Genomic DNA, 25,068 nt, shown 5'->3' with positions numbered 1-25,068 from the left:
CACGAAGGTCGCGATTTCAATTTCATATAATTTTACAGCAGCTTGTTTTATAAATTAAGCACGTACAAAATATTACAGGCTTTACGATAGTCTCAGAAGTTTATATTTAAAGTATTCACACTAGAAAGTTCGTAACAAGGTATCAAGTTCACTGATTTGAGTGCAACACTCTAGCCTAGTGGTTCTCAAATGGGGGTCCCCGTACCCTTTGGCATTCGCGAAGGGATTCTAGGGGTCCGCGAAGCCCCACCTCATCAGTCAAGCCCGGCAATAAAAGTTGTCTTGTTTCAGGTTGAGCAGATATGTTTCAGTTTTCGGGCGAGTTTTCTCGTGTGCATGTCAATAAGAGAGGTCTAGTTCACACTAGCCCTTAGTTATATAATCTTTTTTTAAATTATTATTATATTTAACCTATACCTTTCTCCTCCCCTCACCTCGAACTGGGTCCTCCAACTTCGCTACCGACCCACAAGGGGTCCGCGAAATATCAATGGTTGAGAACCACTGGTTAGCCCAATGAAACAATCAAAAAAATTCTTAGAAATTTAAAAATAAAGATTGAATCAATAATTATAGTATTGATGCATCTTTTTCACTGTTGGTATGCTAAACACATAGAACGATTGTATAGCCTGGTATAACAACGCGTGACAGCCTGATTTTCTTGCTAAGTTTTTTTCGATATGTTTCCCTTTTCAAACAAGACATAAAAGGATATAAGCACACGTACTATATCATGTTTAACAGTTGAAATACCTACACATCATTGCAGTCGTATAAGAAAAACACTCTACAACAAATAATGTACATTGATTTCCAAATTTATGCGCAAAAACGCAAACTGTGGGGGGTTATTGGGACATTCCTATCCTAAGAGATTTTAAGTTGGGGTGAATAGAAAAAAAATATATTATAATCTAAATTTACCCCTCTTTGATCCTGTCTTAGAATACAGCAGACTTAAAGTCAACTTAAAGTAAATAAAGATTGTAAGGGTAAAAACTAAAAATAAACTTAAATATCAATTTGAGGATGAAATATATACATACTTCGTTTCAGAAGTTTAGACGCAGCAGGTGCTACAAGCTCATGGGATCAATCAGACAGCGTCAAAAGCGCATAATCATGGTATTCGATCGTCACGTTTCTTTATGTGTTTTGTCACCGCTGAACCAACCATAAAGAAAAAAGGCTCAGTGACTTGCAATTTGGGCGCTGTTTGGCTGGTCCCATTAGGAAGTTTTCGTAGACCGCGTTTCCTCCTCCACTAAGCTCTCCGAGACGGAGAAGCCGCTACTGCGCCTACACGCCGATGACTTTACTGTAGAGTTCTCGGTATCGTAGCGGGTTGCGACAGCATTGCGGGACGGCGAAATGAATTTACGAAAACCCCCTATTATCTCGTAGAGTCGGCTTTTTCTGGAAGTAAGCTGAAACACGGTATAGTGAGACCTTAGCAAGATGGGAGACCTGGTTAGTGATCGTTATAAAATTGGCCCCAAATGTGTGGCGTCACCGCTTTGAACAAGCCGTTGCTAGAGGCGTTGCTATCGACGATTATGGGACAGGATATCGCTCAGAAGAAAAAAAAAACATTGTTCAAAAATATGGACGCTGAATTTCAACGTCTAAAAATAATAGATATATAAACCCTAGCTGTCGCACTCACCACGACGGACGTTTACCGAGAATTGGCTGTTTTTAAAGTATTTGGGACGGCAACTTCCGATCCTCGAGACTTCTCGAGATGCCTGCTGCAGAGGACGAACGCATGACGAACGCGTACGGAATGGCTGAATTGCCTTCGGTAACATATTTAATTGCTTGCATAATTAAACCTTTTTTTTTTTGGGGGGGGGGGGGGGGGGAGGGGGCAGGGCAGGTTTAGGAAAACTCATCATGTTTACAAGAACTAATTGTATTTGCGTGCAATACCGGATACTGTCTGACGAAAATCATCACACGTATGAAAATCTGCTAAAAATACAGCAGGAGAACCATTTGTTTAGAGCTTGATATCAAAGCAGTATCAGGCCCTCCCTGATTTTGCAGTTGGCGTGCTATGTAAAGAAGAACCAATCATTTTGAATCTAACATCAGCAGTATGACACCCGAAGCTTCATTTTTAAGGCCCTCAATAGGGTGTATGTTTCGAACCGGCTGGTAATAATCACAATTAGAAAATGTACTGCTGAATTTTCCGTTTTGAGTCAGACCCCATATTGCCTAAGAGCTGAATAATAGCGTCGGGTAAGTTATATATCTGTTTGTCGAGTCCGTTTTATCTACCAAATGTGCACTGAAGTAACTTCTTTGCCGTCTGAACTACTTGAAACATGCACTCGCCTGAACTTCGACGTTGATACACTTCACGTCGTTGTCGTACGTAAATCGGCCTCTAAGGGCAGGCGTTCGCGCGCTCGCAAACCTCGAGCATCGATCAAAGCTGTGCACGAGAACTCTTCGATCGCTTCCGAAATCCCGCAGAAAGTTGATCCGAAAAATTCGCACTCGTCACGAACTTAATTAACGCAATCGCGTACTACTTCAAAAAAAGAAAAAAAAACTGATCCCGCGAAGGTGTATTGTGTCGACTGCTAGTACGGGCTTTTATTATCGTTTTCTCGTACGGGACGAGAGAAAAAGTAGTCATGATTAGATATTAAGAAGAGACAACGCTTATAAAAAAAGTTATATAAATATTCAGACATTTTGTTTTTATTGGACCATTTCTAACCTCTCGTTCAGCCCATATGCATTTGTTCGTAACAACGGCACTAGCAACGTGTTGTTCGAAACATAGCGCCATGCTGTGACGTCATCACTTACGGGCTAAATTAGATGCAAATTGTCCCCCTCCTCAGCGGAAGCCGAACAGCAATATTTTTACGTAGCAGTGTGGGATAGTTTGTCCATAGCTAGGTCAAAAAGGCGTAACCCGTTTACCGCCAGGGAAGCACTCCGTGAGGAGAAAAACACAGACACACACAGTTCCCGTGTTCCGTATAACATTGACAAGCACCGTACCTACCTTACCGCCAAGCAGTTGGAAGAGCCAATCACTGCAACTCACAAAGAAAACTCGGCGAATAGTAATGTTGAAAATATATTAACACGTCAAAAAATATTAAACAAACAACAAAAAAGCGTGATACGTTATGATCTTTGTCGTAGTACAAACTTGTTTTTTTTCGTCCCATTGTTTCACATATACTCAGCCTAATTAATCACCGAGCACCCTTCGTAGAATGCAGCGATTGGTTGTCCCAAGCTGTTTGAGGCGAATCCCGGAGAAAGGCTCACCGGAGAAAAGCTCACCGGAGAAAAGCTCACCGGAGATAAGCTCACCGGAGAAAAGCTCACCGCAAAACCGGCGGATGCGGAGAAATGCTCACCGGCCATTGAGCGTATGCGCAGAAAGGCTCACCGATATTTTTTCTTCTTTTTATGTGGAGGCTGTTGGATCGTGCGTAACATATATCAATTTATTATCATTAAAATTCGTCAGCTTTGTAAAAAATAAAATGTCCTCTTTTGTAATATTTGTTAAGCTTAATGGGTATATTGCTCCCAAATTAATAATCGCGGGTCAGTGTTTTTTGTGGCTTACTCTCGAGGCAACGAAAGCCTAACTAAAATGTTTGTGAACTTGAAGAACAGGAAAAAGTTAAAAAAAAAGGTAATGATGACTGCCTAAAACCTAAAAATCAAAGGTGTAAATGCCGAAAATTCAAAAGTGCACGCGCAACGCCGCGGTGCCTGAAATTCTCTTTGAAGCTTTTGTTAACATTTGAAAACAGGATAAAACAGTCAATAGGATATCGAGGCTTCTTTCTTCCACGGACATGCACGTTTTCTAGCCGTTCGTGCTGGTGTTTCCACAAGTTTCCTTTGTGTGATAGTGCCCTTCTACGGTGAGCCACTCATGACCTTCAGAGCGGCACACTGTCACCGTTGTTACCCGCGACCTATATACGAAGTAGTCTTCTGTAAGGTAGCGAACTGGGTGAGTTGGTAAACGTTATGCATGATGAAAACTGCTCAAACGACGACGACGGAGTGAATACAACAAACAAGACAGGGCGAACCTGTTCTCGCAACTAAAGTTTTGTTAGTGAAATTAACATAAATAATACAGCGCAGCCGACACTGATTACATTAACAAATATCTACTTATCTATTGAGCACTACACAATATTTGGACCTCAAGCGATTCACTCACCGCTCTTCATATTAGCTCGCAAAAAACAAACCTCTTTATCTGACAGGGCTACCGACGGCGCACCCTCAGCTGTCAATAAATTGTTGCCTTTTTTACCGGTGTACGATGTTCTGATTTTATACTTGCGGCTTCATTAATTTACAGAATGGGTGATTACTAATTTCTGAGGAATTAGTAAATATGCCCAATGAACCTCAAGAATATTACAAAAACGAGGAGATATTTTTAATGAAGTGACGAATGCGAATTGTGTTAAATTTCCACGTTTTACGCAGAATCAAGCTAAGCTAAAAAAATATTGGTGAGCTTTTCTCCGCATCTGCCGGTTTTGCGGTGAGCTTTTCTCCGGTGAGCTTATCTCCGGTGAGCTTTTCTCCGGTGAGCTTTTCTCCGGTGAGCTTTTCTCCGCCGCCCGTTTGAGGCAGGGTAGAGGCACCCGAATGCGAAGGGCGAATGCTTTTGCTTTCATCAATCTATTCTACCCTGTTTAGCGTTACGGCCATCTGACCCCGGCCTACGCTAAGATCAAATCGAGCCAATCGAGCAGAACCGAAAAGTTCGTTGTCACGGATCTCATTGCCATTCTGGCGTTGCTTTTACTGGGAAAACAAATCACGAACAAAAAACACCGTAAGATCGTGGCGCGTTCAATCGTACTTGACTGAAATAGTCGGTAATGGCGAGCGCACGGAAGTGATGAGCGCCACGAGGATGCAACTTCGGAGCTGCGTGACTATACCAATCGGATCGCAGCGCGAGCTAACCCCCCCCCCCCCCCCCTCCCCCCATTTGGAGGTTTTCCATTCCAAACTATATCTAGCGACAGACTTCTGGCGCGACACCCAGTGGAAAACTGACGACTCATTTCCACCACGCGGGTGGTCTTTTGACGTGCAATCCAAGGCTAGGTTACACGGCGGCTTCTCCGTAATATGCCTCCGTCATATCGCGGGCACCCCGGCCGGGTTTCGAACCCGCCACCCGGGGATTCGTAGGCCGACGCTTGGCCTCGAAGCCAGAGAGGATTTTTTTTTTTCTTTATTCACAGAGCCAGTAAGGCGGCTGAGTAGCGTGAGCTACGGCAGGACTTGATCCGAAACGGACTATATAGACGAATGCTCACCGGCTGGGACAACGGTGAAGTTGCAAGGCGCGAGCTGCTTTCCGACCTCATTTGTGCCCCAGCAGAGCAGGAAGCCGAAGTCCTCTTCCCCTTGGGGCGAGTACACGGCAGTGCTGTGCGTGAGCGCGTGGCTGTAGCTGGCCAGGTCGAGCCGCTTGCCGCTAGACGAGCTGTTGAACCGCCAGTGGAAGGTCACGTCCGAAGGGTCGGCCTCCAGTTCACACCGGACCGCCAAGGACTCCAGCCTGGAAACGCCGTACAGGCGTTTCTGGCCAGCTTTGCAGACCGGAGCGACTGTGCACGTGCAGAGAACAGGTTGCGGAGGTCAGAGATCACTTTCTAAGCTCCCGTCCTCATATGTGCCCGACCGATAAAACAAACAAACAATACAATTGCGAACGTGCGCATCATTGTGGCTGGAACCGCCGGAAGGATGATAGGAAAAGAAATCTTGTGTGGGCCTGACCCCCGTGTGCCCACACGGTAGAAGCCAAGAGGGATGGGGAAATGGGAACAGTACAAATCAATACAAACACGAAGGAAGCCACTGGCTTCACATTCAGCTATCATCACGAGGATTGATTAATGATCTGTGGGGTAATATTCCTGAAATGCATCACGTTCGTTCATACAGTCAAAGTTGTCTGATGTTCCACAATAATTAATAGAATTAGGGAATCGCCATCAACGTAAGTCACTTGGAATTGACGAAAAGAAAGCAACGATCTCCAAGAATGTCATCATATTTAGAGTGTATGCACCTTGGCAATTTAACAAACCTATTTTAATTAACTTACGCAAGAAAAATATATGAATTATACTTAACTTTACGGAGGGTAATAAACGCTATTTTAACAAGAGTGAAACAGAGTTTTAACTATTACAGGTACACTTACGTTTCGGAAAGAGCATGACTCTAAAAAGGATGGTGACTGATTTCACCACATTGTTCATTAGCACTTCGGACGCTGTTACAAAATATACCTCAAGAATGCACTCTCTCAGGTGTTTTTTTTTTCATTTTTTACGTATTCTACATTAGTCTATATTGTTACCTTATTGAGACGAACAGGGGGACGGGATATTTCATTTAATTATCGAAACTTACTGTAATTATTTGGGATATAGGAGAACAAAATTCATGTTATCAATGAACTTCAGTAATTGTCGCTATAAGTTTGATGTTTCTTACCCAATTGCTCAAATAATTCAAAGCAACAAGTGGTGTAACACGCTACACATGATCACTGCAATTTCGTTACGCTAATTTGTAGGGCTGGGCAATTGATCGATTAACCTACCGATTAATCGATTAATGCTTTAATCGCGATTAAAATATTTAACTGGTTAATCGGTAAAATTTAGACGAACCAAAGGACTCAAAATTAAACACTTACATAACGCAGACGTGGACGAGTACGCCTGTACGAAGGGCGAACTTTAGGTCAAATTTTAGAATAAGGTAAACTGTATAGAGGCGATATATTTTTAGCATCATATTTAGGGCAGAGGTTACGCCAGTCCCCGGCCATTTCAATGTCGCTCGAGTGTCTGTTTAGCGCAGTAGAGACTATTGTGAACAATGAAAGGAAGTCGCTCTTTTTAGAGAATATCAACGAACATCTTTGCTTCACGCAGCAAACGTAATATTTTGTGAAAGATCTCTGATAGTGATCTTGATTAATTCATAATCCGCGTTGTACATTGCACCGTTTATCATAAATTCAGCAAAAAAAAAAAAAAACTTTTTTTAATATTTTGCAATGAAATAAACGAGACCGATTAATCGATTAATTAATCGATTAAAGGGTGACGATTAATCGGGTTAAAACTTTTAATCGACGCCCAGCCCTACTAATTTGCTAACTTTTACGTGTTAACCCAACTGTTAAAGGGGTCATGAAACGCTTTTCCAACTTTTTCCTGTTTAGCTTTCCTCCTCAACTCGTAAATCGCGCATTCCTTAAACACTTCAAGACGACGAAAAGAAGGGAGGCCCCTTTCGCTCGGAATCTGATTTGTCTACCCGGACATAGCCATTGTCCCCCTAGAAGATTAGCCCGTCGCTCAAAATTCAGACAAAAGTTGCTTTCCCCACCCCGTTTGTTCCGAAGCTGACAGTGCTGTTGAAGCTACGTGTCGTTGGGCCAGCCACACTTGCCACGTGAGCGTGGCAAATGTGGCTGCAGAGAATGAAGTCACGTGATGAAAGGGAGGCGGCTGATTGGTCCGGCAAGCGCGTAGCTTCCACCAAAATGTCAGCTTAGAGGTGAAGGGAATAAGTGAGGTCCGGTTGCGTGTGACGTCAGTTCGGACCCGATGACGCGTTTTTGGGACCGCGGATGTATCACAGTGAAAAGGCAGAGAGGTTGCGAAGGGGAAGAGAACCGAAATAGTCCGCTCTGTTTTCAAATTTTCGCACTGAAAGTCAGGCTTTTGACTTCCTACTTTTTTTCTTTTGCTCCACTGAACGATGTGCTATTAGTAAAATCCCAATCTAAACTGATTTATCCCAACCCAAAAATCGTTTCACGGGCCCTTTAAGATCACATATCAATTCATTGCTGAGCTATAGTTTCCACGCGAATAAAACTCATTCGCACGTGAGAGGAAGGAGTGCACTCACATTTTATTCTGAGGGCAAAGGTGTTACTGGCGCCGTGTCCCTCGCGGTTCACTGCAACGCAGGTGTAGCGTCCCCGTCTCGACTTGCGCACTTTCTGCAGCACGAGCGACTGGTTGCTGACAATGACACCAGCACTCATGTTGGTGGTCACTTCGCGGTCTTCAAAGAGCCACGTGACCTCCGTCGCAGGCGGACTAGCGTCCACGTGGCACTCCAGGTAGACGTCCCTCCCCTCACGGATGTCGTGTTCCTTGAGGTTCTGGCCCAGACGAAGGGTCACCCTTGGTTTGTCTTTAAATCGGGAAAGAACACACAACGACAACAAACAATATTAGCAGATGCAAAAAAAAAAAAACTGTTTTTAACACTGGTCCAAGCTTGCAGGCTACATAGTTGCGTGAATATACAAATCGTTTAAAAAAAGCCATAGACAATATTTCTACTTTTGTTAAATACTTCTTATAATTACTCCCTAAAGTTAATAACTGAATAAACGTGCCTCAGTTTTTCTATCTAGGCAATGGCAGTTGCCAAATAAATTCGACAAATATTAGCACCGTTCATCCCATTTATGTCGGAGTCAGAACCAACGGGCATATGGCCTGGTGTATGCCTCATGTCGCCAAAGCTACTCATAGCCACGTGCTGGGGTGGGCCAAGAAGAAAACACGTGGTATGTTCCAGGAATATAGTTCGGCTATTCCCATCACCGCCGTGTTTGGAAGTGAGCCGGCTACCCGAGTGTCCGCCGAGGCATTGATAGTTGCGAGCCGAAGTAGAGTGCTCACGCACTTGTCGTATCCAATACATCAGTCGTGCTCGACTGTTTTCAGACGGGTGGTTTCGATACCACGATTACGTGATCAAGCTTTGCGAAAGGAAGAAAAGGAAGACTGAAAGAAATAGACCCCTTTTATCCTCCCACTTTCACCGCGACAAATAAGCCTCTGAATCAGTGGGGCCTGTGCAAATATACTTGGGCCCGACTAGGAGCAGTACGCTTTTGGAAAGTCAGGAACATTGCAGCCCAATTTCTTTTCATGGTCTCTTTATATGATTTAACACTACTGCACCTTGGTGAATAAGGTAACTTAAATGGGGGAGAACCAGAAGAAGGCGACACAAGGACGAAGACAGGACAAAACATTTGTCTTTCAAAGAAACAATGCAAGACGTTTTAGAGCGCAGCTCTTAGGCGCCCGTTTAGAGCTTGAGCGGCGTCGCCGTTGCCGTCGGCGTCACTATCGGCGTAACCGCGCGGTGCATTATGGGTAATTTCCCCGCTAAATCTAGCGGAACAATTCCCTCAGTAAATTTAGCGGAAAAATGTCCCCACTAAATCTAGCGGAAAAATTTCCCCGCTAAATTGGGCGAAAAAGTTCCCCCGCTAAATTTAGCAGAAAAATATCCCCGCTGAATCCAGCGGAAACGTTTCCCCGCTAAATCTAGCGGAAAAATTTCCCCACTAGATTTAGCGGAAAATTTTCCCCGCTAAATGTAGCAGAAGACCTTCCCCGCTAAATCTAGCGGAAAAATTTCTCTGGGGCTCACGTGACCCCTCCCCCAAATCATGTGACCCCCCCCCCCCCCCTCCCCCCCATGAGAACACGTTTCCCTCAGTACCCTTCCCTTCTCCTCCTCAAGAGCTCAGCTCTTGAGGAGGAGGCGTTACGGGGAGTTGTAAACGGCTTTCACTTGTTAATGCACCGTTCAAATGGAAACGTATCTAAAATCCCAGAGCCAGTAACCCGCGAGGACGTCATAAGTAAACAGATGTAAAGAACTTGTACTCAAAGCTTCGGTGCACAATATTCCTTTGGTTTCATGTTCAATGGTTGTTTAAACAATGATTCCCGTTCGAATGTTTCGCGGCTTCTAATAAAAACAAAACGCGAGTTTCCTGATATTTTATTAGATATGCTTGTATCTTAAAACTTTTATAATAGCTAACAAGCCTGTGGAGGCGGCCTAGGCATTGACCAGTCGAGTCGGAGTTACATCATAAAGCTGTTTTAATTAACGAAGCAGAAAAAGAGAAGGAAACAAACAAGCAAAGAGCAGAGCGCGCTCTTGGCGCGTGCCGTTCGGCAGCGTCGCAGGTGTTCAGGAGAGGCTGCAAGAGATGGCCAGCATAGAAGGAACAGCACGAAGGAGGGACGAAAGTTAGGTCGGCTGAACTGAACATAACAGCGCCCATCACATGTTATTGAGAAGCTAAACACTTAGGAATGAAACGTAAAAAAACTGTTGTAGAGATTGATTTTAAAGGAAAGCTGAAGAGGTTCTTGAAAAAAAGAAAACGAGTTAGTGGTAAATTCTAGAGTAGTTTTATCCCGTGAAACTGGATATCGCGTTCGTTTCCCGGAAGATGTAACGACACGCAAGAAAACACAAAAAATCTTCGACCAGTCATTATGTCATGCCCAGATCTTTCGGCTGCCAAGCGATGTGTCGCGGGCGTGGGCACCTCGTGTAATTGCAAGCTTGTCAGGTATATTCCCTTGCACTGGCACCAGTAGTTACGTCGTTTTTTTTTACCTTTTGTTTTTGAATAGCAAGAGTGCGCGTGCTTATAGCTTTGATAGGCGCTGAAGACGCGCGATAGCGGAGACCCCGAAAACTCTGTATATGACGTCACGCTCGGGGAAGGAGATTCCTCAGCTGTACTTTGAAAATGATTTTCTGCAACGCCCGTGCGCCAAACTGAAAAAAAGAAATATAGACATTCCTGATCCTGGAGGCTAAATGAAGACAATGCAAGTGTTTTTCCTCAAAAACAGATCCCTTCGGATTCCTTTTAAGGCAATTTATATTTCCTTATGTGAACAGCTTTTTTTTTTTTTTTAACACGAGAAAATATTACTGCAGCGCGTTACCTATAAATTTCCCGTGCACAGGGTTTGTGTCTGGACTGGCCTCTAATGACATTAACCCTGGTGTTTAGAGTGGACTGTGATGATATATGAAGACGATGTAAGTGTGCTTCCTCAAATACAGAACCCCTTCAGATTCCTTTTAAGGAAATTTATTTAAACATACATCTTTTAAAAGCACAAATCAGCAAATATTTTAATTCACAATACTAGCACAGTTGAAACGTGTGCATACAATATGCAGATAATGTAGCCCTCGTCATTTAAGTTAAAATGCAATGATGCTGTATGTTTACTTTCCAGACATCATTTTATTCTATAAACATAAACCATACAGAAGATGGAAATATGAGAGGGATCAATCGGACGGAAGCGGCTTGAATGAATATCCCATGGAATGCCTCCGCATTGCTAAGCCAGAGAACAGATTTCAACAATTTGACAAGCGAGGACCGCGGTAGCCCATTCAAACACATTCTCCACAGTTCCCCGCAATCGGAGCTCGTCGCATGGTATTTTTAGCACGCCGACCTGCACACTGTTGAGTCAGTTCGTGTTACAACCCCAAGTACATACATACACTGCAAAGTGTCGTATTCAACAATTTCTTTAAGCATTCAAACTGAATAGGCTTGTTCTTTTGATTAGAATGATTTTTATTAGACTAATTAATACAACTTCGAAACGACTTTTTTTGGTAATAAAATAGTTTTTTGTTATATCAAACCATCCAATATAGCGGAGCGTGTTAACGTACAGACTGCGTGATTCCACTTGAGGTACCACTAGAAGTAGTGTTGATTCGTTATCTCGACAGGGCGTCTTATACAAAAAGGTTGCTGATAGCTTCTAAAAGAATTGTGAAAATATGAAAATTGGACGCCAATATTAGAACCCCTCTTTATAATTGAAAACTACATCGAAATCAAAGGATGAGTCTACTTTAAATTAAATCCACTTTAAAATATAACTAGTTTCAAATCTCGAAGAAGTAAGATAGCACTACCCATTTAAGAACACCATTCTCCGCAGCTCATTCAACATTGATTGGAATATCAATCTGACTGGATAAAAACATACTTTGGTTTTATATTAAAAGCTATTATCGGCATTTTATAGATTTATGTCACTCCAGAACTTCGCCATACTTACAAAACACATCCAGCTTCCAGCCTTCTTCGATGGCACTTCCAGGTATGAACGGATTCTCTGCACGACACGAGAGCACCAGGCCGTTGTCTTCAACCCTGGGCGTGAAAAGGATCACGCTGGAGCTGGTGCTAACGCCCTCTTGGACCTGGTGCTCTTTGGTTGAAACCAGTTGCTCTCCGCTTTTCCACCAGGTAAGCAGCGCCGGCGGTCGAGACCCACTCGACGAACACACCAGCTCCACCTCCTGGTCGGCTGACAGTGCCTGCTTCGGCGGTTGGATCGCCACGTCAAGAGGTATCACTGGAACGGGGTATAAAACTTAGCTAAAACGTCACTTTTCTTATGACTAAAAGGTTGGAAGTTCATTACGCGCTTGCTCTATTATGTGGGGAACGTTTTAAATGAAACGACACCCAGAATGTGCCAAAAACTGAGGAATGAAAAATCAACATTTATGAATACAGTTCGAAAGCTTCAATATTTCGAATATAATGCATGTCCCGCAAACATACTATCAAAATTAAATAAGCGCAGAACCAACAGAGTACAAAAGTGCTTTTATATGGCACTTAAAGGGTGCTACTAAAAACATATGCAAAAAATCATTGTCAACTTTAGATGTTCGGTAAAGATGCTGCACAGCTTACATTCACTATAGCAACCTTGGTGATAGAAGTTATATTACGTATTGTGACCTATGTAGTAATAAAAAGTGAACTTGAAGCTTTATCTCCCCCCCGCCCCCGCCCTCCCCCCCCCCCCCCCCCCTTAATATGAAATTGAGTGTCGGCAAATAGTGCTCTGGGGCCAAGGATCGCGAGCGTGAATATACGTGTTTTGCTGCGAGTGACGCTACACTGAAATGAATTGGCGGCGAGTGAGTGTATAACCACATCAAGTTCATATACAGTACTGAACCAAATTCTATAGTCGTCTACAAAATCTTAACCCAGATGGCTCAAGGCTTGAGTCATGTGGGTTAAGCCTCAAGTTACACTATTCGACCCAGATTGTCCAGACGCTCTATCTACGTTGTCGATGTAAAGTGAAACAAAACGAAAATGGCGCCAAAGGTAACTGAACTCTCTTGTTAGCTCATTAATTGAATAAACATATAATTATTTTTTATTCTGCTAAAAACACAATCTACATACAATTTATACATGTCTCATATTTCTAAAAGCTGAGTGATGAATCGTAAAGCCTATATGCAATACATTCCCCAGTCATGTGATAAAAAAGATGTTCTCACAATTAGTACAGTTTTACCGTTTTTTTTTTGACCAGGAAAGGACTCGAAAATTTCGCTATTTGTGTTAATACACCTACCACGCCGGTTGATTAGGTTGAGAAAATAACTCTGGACAGTTTCCTTGATTCTTGACTGAGGTAAACGTGGTATTTTTACCAACGATAAAACATCAATCATTACACTAGCCCCCATGCAACACGACTTGGTAAGAATTTGTTGTGTAAAACAATACGGACCTTTTCGCAACAAAAAATTAAAATTTTAATTAACGAACTAACCTAACTAAGCACATAAGACAATTTAAATAAAACTATAAAATGATGCGGCTCCCCGATATATTTTACAGCGCAAGCAGCTAGCGCCCCACTCCCCGGTTCTTCGACGGTGTGAGCGTAAACTAGAAGTTTCCCCTCTAAATTTAACGGAAAAATTGACGTCACGTGAACTATGCACCAATTCAGCTTTCCCGCTAAATTTAGCGGAAAAATTTACGTCACGTGACATTTGCACTAATCCAGTTTCCCCGCTAAATTTGGCAGGAACACGTATCAGGACCTTACGATTACTTATTCATCTGCAACGTATCGACGCTAAATCAACGCAACGTCATTTCAATATCAGATCACTTTTCGACGCACGGTCGGTGCAATGTCAATGCATTGTCATCGTCATATCGTCGAATAACCAGCACAGCTGATGCTGACTAAACGCATCACACGGCGTGATTGTCGCGCAATTTTTTTTTTTTTTTACTGATCGTGAATTTATTTTTTCTTTATGGACAACGAAAACCCTTTTATCTTGTGACCTTGAAACCGAAGCTGTCAGCCGGAAATTAGATGATTCTTTACTCGTGAACGCCATTATCTCGCCTGCACGACACCGATACCACATGTAACTTCTTAGGCAGGCGTGATCTTACTGACCGCATGTTTTTTTTGTTTTTTTTTTTTCTTTTTTTTATCTCCTGGTTTGCTTTTGGAGGAGTTTACCGCTTCTTTGTGTTGAACATCCGGCACGCCAAACTAAGCGGATAATCCATCATCAGGTGACATCTTTATCTTATTTGTTTTCCTAAAAAGGCAACCATTTGATCAAGGGAGAATGGTAAATACAAAAACGTGCGTCAGATTAAATATTTGTTTTTAACGCACGGCGGGTAAAAAAAAAAAATACTACATTGGAGGGGGAATACTTATTCTGGCCTAGACTAGCCGTTTCTGTTCAATTAACTTTACATTGCAGCACTGGAATGTTAGTGTTAAGATATTAAAAAAAATATTTGCAACATCATCTGATCTAACCTAAATTTTATGGCGCTTCGTAGCTTAGAGACTGCCACATTCTATTTTCTTGTCACATTCCTATCACACTGAGGCGACACATTATTGATTGCAATCGTAGTACACCAGTGCTGCTTGTCTTTATCATGATTGGGTAACACGTCATAAAGTACTCCAATGCTAAGAAACAAGCTTCGTGGATATTTTGCTTCTTTCAGGCTTCTCTGAAAGGAAAATTTTATTTTGGAAAATATTTATCTATCAAAATAAGTAACACTGATTTCTTATCTTAAGAAACCACGACAGGATATCATTTTGCACCCCTTCAGCATGTACATTGTCTACTCTATCGATCTTCTTTCGCGTTTTGGATTTATCTCCATCAACTATCACCAGGGAGCAAACCAATAGGCATCTCCGCTTAGAACGACCTCCAACTCTACCTTTGAAGTGAAAATTTAGAAGCGTAAGGCTCTTGGATATAATAAAACTCACGGTTCATGTCCAGTGTGATTGAGCGTGACGCGGCGACGGTGACGTTGTTGTTGACCGCTTGGCACGTGAGCACTGTCAAAAAGTCGGAGCGCTTGAGCTCATGAATATGAAACCTATTTCGAACCACGTTGCCATCGCCAGCCACGGTGAAGTTGGCGTCGACCAATCGCTTGTCCCTCCACCAGGTGACCACGGGCCGAGGTTTGCCTAAGCAAGAAAGAAGGTGAAGATCTAAGTACACAATAACCTTGCCTAAAATTTTTCATGAATTAGCCGACACATCCGCCTTTAAGTTTTAAACCTTTAATGTTCACGTCAAAATGATTTAGTGTAGACATTTTCAATAATAACTTTCCCGATAGCAAAATATGCTTAGCGTGTATTTTTCTCTTTACCCTCTAGAGAGAAGAAAGTTGTTTTTAGACCACTTATTTAATAAAAAAAATGCTTGAAATCCAGTTGTGTGGTGTACATTCAACATGATGGTAAGCCTGATACTCGTCATGAAGAGATAATACTGTAGGAAGGCAGAGCAAAATAACAGGTACAGACAGCACCGGTTCTAGAGTATTTAAAATAACATTCGCTTTATAACATGCTTTTTGGTTTTTATTGTTTTGTCACAAGTTATTTTACAGTTCTTAATAACGAAACAGCTAGTGTTATTGGTTGTGTAGATTCTATATTTTCAACAGTGTAAAAATATTCCGAGATATTCCCAATGATTTCTATAACCTGACTCTTGGCATATCTATCGGGTTAATAAGGTCTTTGCAAAAGAATTACAATGAGCTGTGCTTGAGACTCTGTTAGTTGCGTTGTCCTTCGTCTTTTCCCCAGTCTCAGGAGTTTTTCTATAATTATGTTAAACCCTACCCAGCTCGTTTGCGCCCCAAACTTTTGTTTTTAATGATGCCCATTCAGAGAACAACTCAAGAATCTTATTAGTTGCGCGCGGCACTGCACTACAAAAGCAGAGCTTCATTATTGAAAATAAAGTTCCCTATATTAAGGTCAAAAACGAACTTAAGCCATTATTGTATCATAACTCTGTCATGAAGTCTAAAGTTTTAATTTACATAACTCTGCGCTAACAGGTGCGTCTGTGTTCCTTTTTCTTACTTCTTCATTAGTGTATTTTTCAAGCGAACATCTAATAAGACAGAGTAATTTATCTCGCCATCTTTAAGCCTTTATTTCTATTGTGCGCTGGAGCTGCGTTTTATGCCCGTTGTTACCTACATAATATAAGGATTTCTCACTGAATACCTCTGTCGATGCTGACTCAACACGCCTGAAGTACGTCGGGCAACAGAACAACCAGAACAATAGAAGGCCTCTTATGAAAGATTCGCTAAGATATCATCGAATAATCAGTTTCTATATGTCTCTAGTGGCCAGCCGGAGAGGAAGAGGAGGAAGGTCACAGGGAAACGAGCTTTAGGACGCCGCAGCGGCTCAAGATGCCACGGAATTTGAGCTTGTGCAGATATTGTTAATTAAACACGTGATATAGACGAAACGTCCTCTATATATTGATTACCCGAGGCCAAGCGACCCCCACCTCAACCAGCTACGCTCCTTCTGGGTCTTCTGGTGAGCTGAATGACGGCTTTCAATCAGCACCATGAGCTTTTGTTACGACAACGCCCTAACAGGGACCCCACCAATACTTTGGGCGACGAAAAGGTTAGTCAAGCTCCACTCCCGGGATTCTGCTCATCAAACTCTGAGCTGTGGGGTTTTTGACGGTTAATTCAATATTTAAAAAAAGAGAAAAAAAAAAGAATTGTGTTGTCTCAGACCAAGTTTGATTACGTTGTCTCGGCTATTCCGCAAGCAACAGTGGCAGTGCTGGCAGACAAACTGCGCTCTCTGCACCCCCCCCCCCCCCCCCCCCCCGTGTCGAACAATAGCCCTTCGAGAACCAAGCTTCGAGAGGTGCTGATTCGACACACACCCGAATCAAACTCACGCCGACTTCAAAACCTGTTGACATACGAAAAGGAAGCCTTTCCTCCAACCCCTCCCAACTCAAGCACGCGTGATACCGAGCACGTCAACGACGGATTCGATCGACACACTAGCTCACGTAGCAGACCAGATAATGAATGTCGGTGGTCATGGCATTTCTGTACTGCAGCAGGATTCACCATTCAGCAGGATTTTACCATCGACCGAGGTAAGTGCTACACTCAGATCTTGGACTTCAACAGTAGTTTGGAGGCTAGATTTGGTCAACTAAGTAAAGAGCTCCGCGAACTGAAGGTGCGACCGTTGCAGCCTCCGAAGTCCATGGAAATTCGCGTCGACACAAGAAACGTTCACCCGACGAGTGGCGGACGTCCGAGCACGTCGCTGACGTACTCGGTATCATGCGTGCTTGAGCTGGGAGGGGTTGTAGGAAAGGCTCTCTTTTCGGAGGTCAACAGCTTTTGAAGTCAGCGTGAGTTTGATTCTCAGAAATATGCTAGTTTCACCACCACAATGGGCGATCCCTAAGGCAATGTCGCCCACCGTGTACCCGCTCGGAAAACAGGATGGGCTCCCGCTGAAGGCCACCACCGTCGAGAGCCCCACGTCAGGCCGAATCTTTTAAGTATCCGAAAGCCACATGAGGGTTCATTTTCTGAGTGATACTGTGGCTGAAGTCAGCATTGTACAGTGCTAATCACACTTGTCTATAACGCACGAGCCTGCGGCCTTCTCCGGGGAGCGCTAGACTGGTGGTATTCGCGGAAACGAAGCTAGTCACGTGGCGCAACATGGAACGGCCCGCTCGAGGCGTGTCCTGCCCACTCTATCAGCAGCTTGATAAGCGATAAAAGTAAAGTGCTTTATAATATTTCTTTTTTTTTTTTTGATGACGACATCGTTGATACGCCTTCATGCTCTAGTTCGCTTATTATTCGAGCAATGATGCTTGTAAAAAGCCTGCGAGCAGCCTTCTGCGTTCGCCGCCAGCTGACAGAATGGGCAGGACACCACTCGAGCGGGCCGTTCCATGTTGCGCCACGTGACTAGCTTAGTTTCCGCGAATGCCACCAGTCTAGCGCTCCCCGGAGAAAGCCGCACGCTCGCGCGTTATAGACAAGTGTGATTAGCACTGTACCTCCTACGATGGAGGATTGTGATCAACACCAGGAATTTCAGCAGCTCCAAGCTGTAAAGGGATCTTCGATCAAGGCATACGAAGAGGAGTCGTTATAGCACTTGACATCGGGCTCCGCAGAACGTTTTGCTGGATTTTAATTATCGAGGACTTCTCCCAAGCCATCATCGGAGCAGAATTTTTTACGGCATTTCGCGCTTTCCGTAGGCTTGCCGAGGAACATGCTTCTGAACGGTGAGACGCAACTCGGTATTCAAGTTCTGCTATTGAAGATGCCACCTCTCAGCCCTACCCTTCCACAAGCGGAATGGGATACCCCGTGGAAGGTCAGTGCTAACGAGTTTCCAATCGTGTTCCGCCCGTCGGCGCCCGACCAGAGTTTCCAGCAAAATAACACTCATCGCATCGAGAAGAAGGGCCCTCCGGTGTTTGTAAGACCTAGACGCCCGGCATTCGATCACCTTCAAATAGCCAAAAATGGGTTTAATCACATGCTCGAACTTGGCGATGCACGACATTTTCCAGCTTGAGGTCCTTATCGCTTACATGGTGCCCAAGAAAACAAGGGAGTGGCTACTCTGTGGAGATCATCAGGCATCGAACAAGGCTAAGGTTCCCGATTGTTATTCAATATCCAATATCCCGGACTTTGGCGACATCCTAGAGGGCGCTACTATCTTTAGAAAAGTAGATTTGGTTAAGGTCTATCACAAAATCCCCATAGAGCCCGCAGATGTTTCCGAAATCGCCGTCGTTATGTCGTTCGGGATGTATGATTATTTTTTTGCGATTTACTCCTGGACTTCGCAACTCTTCTCAGACCTTCCAACTCATTGTCCAGGGAACTTGCCACGTTTGATTTCGTTTCGTCAACACGCAATACATGTGGCACCATGACAGAACAGCACACGACAAAACAGCACGCGACAAAACAGCACGGTCAAAACAGCACGCGTCAAAACAGCACAGCGTCAAAACAGCACGACGACAAAACAGCACGCGTCAAAATAGCATGCGACAAAACAGCACAACGTCAAAACGGCACAGCGACAGAAGAGCACGTGCCAAAACAGCACAACGTCAAAACAGCACAGCGTCAAAACAGCACGGTCTCAAAACAGCACGGTCTCAAAACAGCACGGTCTTAAAACAGGACATTGACAATATAGCTAGGGTTTGGCATTTTCAGTTTTTATTATTTCTAAATTCGGCTTACCTTTTTCGGTTTTTATTCGAAACAAATTTTCGGTTTATTGCTGTGTATATTTGTAGACTCATAAACTTCTCGGTTCTTTTCGGTTTATTGACGAAAACCAGTATACTGCCGAAAATGCAGTCTTTAAAAGCGTTTGTTTGAAATGTATAGTGAATAAACCAGGTATTGATTTTCTTAATTATTTCTGTCTGTGGCAGCCGACGTGACCTGTTCTGCAAGGCGCACTGGGACCCTATCGTGATCTGATATTATCGTCGTGTGCTTTCGTTTGTACGTACACTGGACGAACATGAGCTTCACTACCACTTCGGTCGGAGAGCCAAATTTCAAGATCCAGAAATTTGCAAGCATTGTACTTAGTGCGTTTTTTCCCCATTTTCGCGACTGGGAAGGGTGGTAAATTCGCGCCGACCACAGAAACGACACTAAAGCAATCGTATGCATGCCCTCCTCTAGTAGACGGAAGCTATAGAGCTGTTAAAAATGTGGGGCATTTATGGACGTTCTTGATTTTCATTGTTCAGTTCACGATGAAACTCTCTTCTTTGAACAAGGAATTCGCAACACAACTCCCTATCAGGTGAAGGACCCAGATTTCGGTCTGAAGACCCCTGGGCCCCCGGAGCTTTTGTTGAACATTGAACCGATCTCGGAGACAAGCTGAAAACTGTGAAAGGAAGTGACATACGGTCAGTAATGCCTCTCTGCCTCTCCGAACTTCCTCGAAAATACTGACCTTTTTCAATTAAAACCGAATTTGATAAAAAATAATTCGGCGTACTTTTACCGGTTTTATTCGGTTTAAGCCAAAAACGCTGAACCCTAAATATAGCGTATGCAGTTAAAAAATAATATATATCTCAAAGTAGGCACTGCAAAATAATGGAGGGTCAAGGCCAATTCGTCGAAAGCCAACTCGTCGGCGGCCAATTCGTCAAATCCGTTTTCTTTGGAGCAAGTTCGGGGTGGGGAGTATACTCGGTGGGCACACGAAGGCTCCCTGGACAGTACCGAAGCCTTTACTTGTGCGTATTTTGGCTATTTTTCGAGCAGCTCTGCTAATTTTGACGCGCAAGTTTGCTGGCAATGTCGTCTACAAAAAAAAATAATAACGAATTAATTGGACGGGTTAGTGTTGTCGTTAGTTTTAAAAAAACAACAACAGAAAGCGTGTGCGGCAACAGTGTGCTCAGCCATTGCTGTACGGCAGCAGTATTGAGGCTGTGGTATGTTTCTGCTTTACTGGTTTTCACTCGGTCGAGGCCTTCGTCGGAAATAATCTGTAAATTTAATTTAAAACGACTTCTCGCCTGCAAGTTGCAGCCGCGTGTTTCCCCGACATTTTATTCACAGCGAATGAACCACGCAGAATCGGTGCCAATGGTACACCTTGAATACGCTCGACATTAAAGTCACCTTATCTTACCGGTTCTAACAATGCATCTGTAATCAACGCATCTCCCGCTTTTTTTTTTTTTTTTGGGGGGGGGGGGGGGGGCGCGGTGGGGGTGGGGGGCGGGGGGGGGGGGGGAGGCGTTTTACGCTTAGGTGGTAATTACGAGACGGCGAGTACTACGGAACCTCACCGGACCGCCGCAAACCAGACGGTTCATAACTTGAACTATGGATTTCTTGTTCCCAATAACTTTTCCGCTTTCGCTGGTCCTACAAAAAAAGACCAGACAACGCGGCTAACATCGACGCGAAGCTATATAACCTCTAACTACCCAATCTCTTCAAGTATGCCTCCCTCCTTTATAACCTACACTCTTAGAAAAAAGGGTCAGTACAGTCCTCCCTAAAGGGAGGAACGCTCTTGACACATATGTTCCTTCAGAAAGGGAGAAACTTTCGTCCCTTAAGCATGGGAGCAAAAGTTCCTCCGTCGACTGCATCTCATTATGGCGGCCACGAATCGAGCAAATAGAGCTCGATACGGCTTAACGAGAACACTAAGTATATTGTACGAAGCGAGAGGAGCACCAAATAAAAACGTAACACGAGCTTTCCGCGAACTGTATTTATTTCCGAAGTTTCTTTACCCCTCCAGGTAAAGAAACTTACGTTTCGAATGCATGCAGTCACTCAGTCTTCTCATCGTCAGCACTGCGATGTTCAACGGAGACAACCGGCACCCAGTTCGCGCACTTTATGTCTTACCTTTGCTATTCCTCGAGCCACCATTCCTTCGTCAACCGTTGCGTCAACCGCACATCACGGAGGAGTGAAAACCATTCGCCCGCAAAACCAAAAGCCGCTCTAAAAAAAAAAAAAAGCAAATCCGAAGCAACCTCTTGGCTTATCTCAGCACGGTAACACGAAATTACGGCGTAGCCGCGTAGCGTAAAAGGATGTTAAATCACTTGCCACCAGATGGCAGGGTCAAGCAGAGTAATCGGGAGTAGCTAGGCTAGGTGGCGCTAAGTACCGTCCAATTCATGTTTTACAAAAAAAATTTTTTTTTTCTTACGCCACAATTGCGTTTTCTTTTCTTCGGGAATCTCCAACACATGTAGACACGTTACGCACACTACAAGCATCAGGTGAACATATATTGAGCGCATATACAGGCATCGCACATACATACATCAATACAACAGCACACTACCCCGATCACTACTCCCGAGCCCTGCGTTTCCGTCTTTTATACTGGTCGTTTTGAGCGTACGGAATTTTTCGGTGACTCCCTAAGCAATAAAAAATATTCCGAACATGTTCAATTTTTTCCAGCAATGTCATACATCTGAGACTACTTTTAATGGCTCAGGGGATGAATCTCTTATTAAAAAGAAAACGCTCGATCATGCCGTAATTATTTGAAAGCCAATATATCGAGCCTCTCCATTGTGGTTCGAAGCCATGAGTTTGTTTTCCCGCACGGCCCTTCGTAGCCAGTATTTATATTGTAGTGTTTGTTTTTCTATTTGTGCTGTTCGCGCACGACTGCAATTGCCGTCTTGAATTAATCTTTGTAGAGCGGATATTCACTCAGCTGGAAGTGATGCCTCACGGGCAGAGAAATCGCTTTTCGATCAACTTGAATGCAGTCGAAGCCGCGACTTGCGGCAACTGTTAAGTGTACCGAGCTACGCCGTTGCGAGCTCGAAAACGTCTAGCGCTCATCCCAGCGCGCCGCTAGGAGGGCAGTTTCTACAGGAACCGTAATATATTTAAACAGTAAAATAAAGGATAGCGTTTTTTTTTTCGATTTTACCTTTTTTTTAATGCTAAACTTCCATTGTAAATATACGTACTTTCCGTCATAGGTACTTTCGTACTGTTCAGTCTTTTCTCCAGAGCGCAATCGCTCTCGGGGACCGACAGTCACATTGGCCACGGTACGATAGGAGCTTACCGTTCAGACCAGCGTTCCAACATGACTATCCACACGTCGATCGACTGCACCTAATCCCTGAAGTGGTTTTAAACTCTTTAATGTAAAGCGGAATGTCATCCTGCGACACCCCGCCCCCTCCATTCACGGCCCGACCAGCGGCATCAATGCCCAACAGTTTACGTCATCTCATCTTGTTGTTACACCACTGATACGCGAACACACGGTCACATCGGCGATAATTCCAGTCTTTTGTTCACAACCCACAACGCTGCCATCACGATGTCGCTGACACGCAGAAATACAGAACCACGTTGACGATGTTGCTAACACGCAGAAATACAGAATCACGTTGAATGCCGGTTGGCACTCGGCACGGGACAACAGAACCGAACTCAGCACGGAAGGCACCCAGGCAGCCGGCAGGAAAACCTGCCTACATTGGACGCAGTTCCCGCGATTTCCATAACGTCGACAACGTCGACACAGTTCCTCGTGGTTTCGCTGCTGTAGTTCCGCGTGTGCCCCGCAAATCGGAGACGGCCGTCTTACCCAGTGTATGTAGCGCTGCTGGCACTGCTCCGGAACTGCGCTGTTTCTAGCGGCTTCGTTAGCTTGTTTGATAAAATTAGTGGTAAAAACGTCAATGCAACCGAAATGCTCTGCACGTTTGGATTGGGAGACGGAATTACAGGCGGCCTTCGCTGCCTCTGAAGCTCAATCAACTCAACATTAATTTATTAAACAACGTGCGCGATGTGCTCGAAAAACGAAACCGAAAGAAGATGAGTCGGGACGGCGAAAGCTTTCTCCGGTCTGCCTGGAGGAGGAAAACGTCTCGGTGAATAATAAGGACTTTAATTTTCCTTTCATCGGTCTGGGTTTGTTTATGCGTGTTTTGGTAAATAAAAATTAAAAACAAACTTGACGAAAAAAAAAAAAAAGCCCGCTTTTTTGAGGATCGAACTTTTGACCGCTTGGTCAGTAGCGCGATGTTTTACCCCTGCGCCAACTCAACAAGGAGGAACTCGTCCTCCTCTATTCATCCGAACTGCCGTTCCTCCCTTCTCTGGGCAACTTGTCCGCAACAAGGAGGAACAGTCGCTGTTGCTACCTTTCTCCTCCTTTTTTTCTTAGAGTGTAGCACCAAAAAATGAAAGGGTCAAGGAGGTTCAAAATTATTCGCGCAGAGAGAGAGGTGAAGAGCGCGCTCGAAGTTGCTACATACGTGCTGTTTTGTCGCTGTGCTGTTTTGACGCCGTGCTGTTTTGGGGCGTGCTCTTTTGTCGATGTGCTGTTTTGACGCTGTGCTGTTTTGTCGCGTGCTATTTTGACGCGTGCTGTTTTGTCGCCGTGCTGTTTTGACGCTGTGCTGTTTTGACGCGTGCTGTTTTGACCATGCTGTTTTGTCGCGTGCTGTTTTGTCGTGTGCTGTTCTGTCGCGTTCCCAATACATGTATCGCGAAAGACGTCACAACTTTTAACCACGCCGGACATCTCAGACAAAGAGACGCTCGTCACCTCCGCCTCCTCACTAAAGAAGGAGGGCGGGGGGAGAGTACTGCAGTGACCAGACGGAGAGGAAGAAATGACGGTCATGGTGACACGAGCTCGAGGCCCCCGCATTGACTGAAGATTCCTTTGAACCACAGAATTTAAAGGTGCCCTGGAATCCTATTGAAGCCTGTACCTTTTTTGCGGTTTCCACATCTCTTGTGGTTCTGGCAAGGCAGCGGGCACGGAGAGAGTACCTAAATATCAGTGCGTCATATTTTAACAGGACGACACGAAAATCTCCTTCTCCTACGGAGGCGCCCATGGTGCCGAATGCGCGCGGCATGTGACGAAATCTTGACGTTTTTGGTCCTGGCCAGCTCCTGCCTTACGACTGGTCAGAGCCGCTGAAAGCATTTTTTTAGTCGAAATGCAAAATATAAGTGGAGTGAACCGTTTGAATAATTTATGAGAGGAGTTCTTGTCTGGTATTCTTGATAAGAAAAGAAACAAATGCAGTTTAGAAAGTTCGGAAACAAGAAACAACGAGCGATGGCCCGCCGACATACCCGCTACCAAGCAATAAAATAAACGACGCAACACCCTTCCCTCCCCCCCCCCCCCCCCCCCCCCCCGCATGATTCCGAAGCGCGCTCGCTTTGGGCTTCCGGAGGCTCTTCTCCGCTGATCCTAGCAGACGCCGCACGACACCGGTGGACCATTTTGCAAGAAACAAAAGTACAAATTTGTTTCCTCGCGCAAGCACTGGGAACCCGCCCGGACCCGCCCGGAACTTTGGCGTCGTCGAGTTGGGGCCAAGAGGCTTCACCAACGAGCTCCGGACGCTTACGAGGATTGGCTGTTGGGACGCAGCGTAGGAGAAGAA

The 25,068-nt window shown here is 44.3% G+C and overlaps 1 protein-coding gene across 1 annotated transcript in view; it reads right to left on the bottom strand.

Moving 5' to 3' along the window:
* Nucleotides 1-15,364, bottom strand: part of LOC8028699 (neural cell adhesion molecule 1-like) — a 47,122-nt gene extending 31,758 nt beyond the window's left edge. The window contains exons 1-5 of the mRNA XM_042292571.1: nt 15,328-15,364; nt 15,027-15,233; nt 11,997-12,296; nt 7,972-8,262; nt 5,346-5,639 (exon numbers count right to left, since the gene is read on the bottom strand). Of these exons, the coding sequence (XP_042148505.1) occupies nt 5,346-5,639; nt 7,972-8,262; nt 11,997-12,296; nt 15,027-15,233; nt 15,328-15,364 (1,129 nt within the window). The remainder of the gene's footprint in view (nt 1-5,345; nt 5,640-7,971; nt 8,263-11,996; nt 12,297-15,026; nt 15,234-15,327) is intronic.
* Between the last annotated feature and the right edge of the window lie 9,704 nt (nt 15,365-25,068).

Source organism: Ixodes scapularis, unplaced genomic scaffold (genome assembly GCF_016920785.2).
Source record: "Ixodes scapularis isolate PalLabHiFi unplaced genomic scaffold, ASM1692078v2 PGA_scaffold0__279_contigs__length_252992795, whole genome shotgun sequence".
Taxonomy (NCBI): Eukaryota; Metazoa; Arthropoda; class Arachnida; order Ixodida; family Ixodidae; genus Ixodes; species Ixodes scapularis.
The sequence above is the reverse complement of the archived record's forward strand: the minus strand, read 5'-3'. Positions and strand labels throughout refer to the sequence as shown.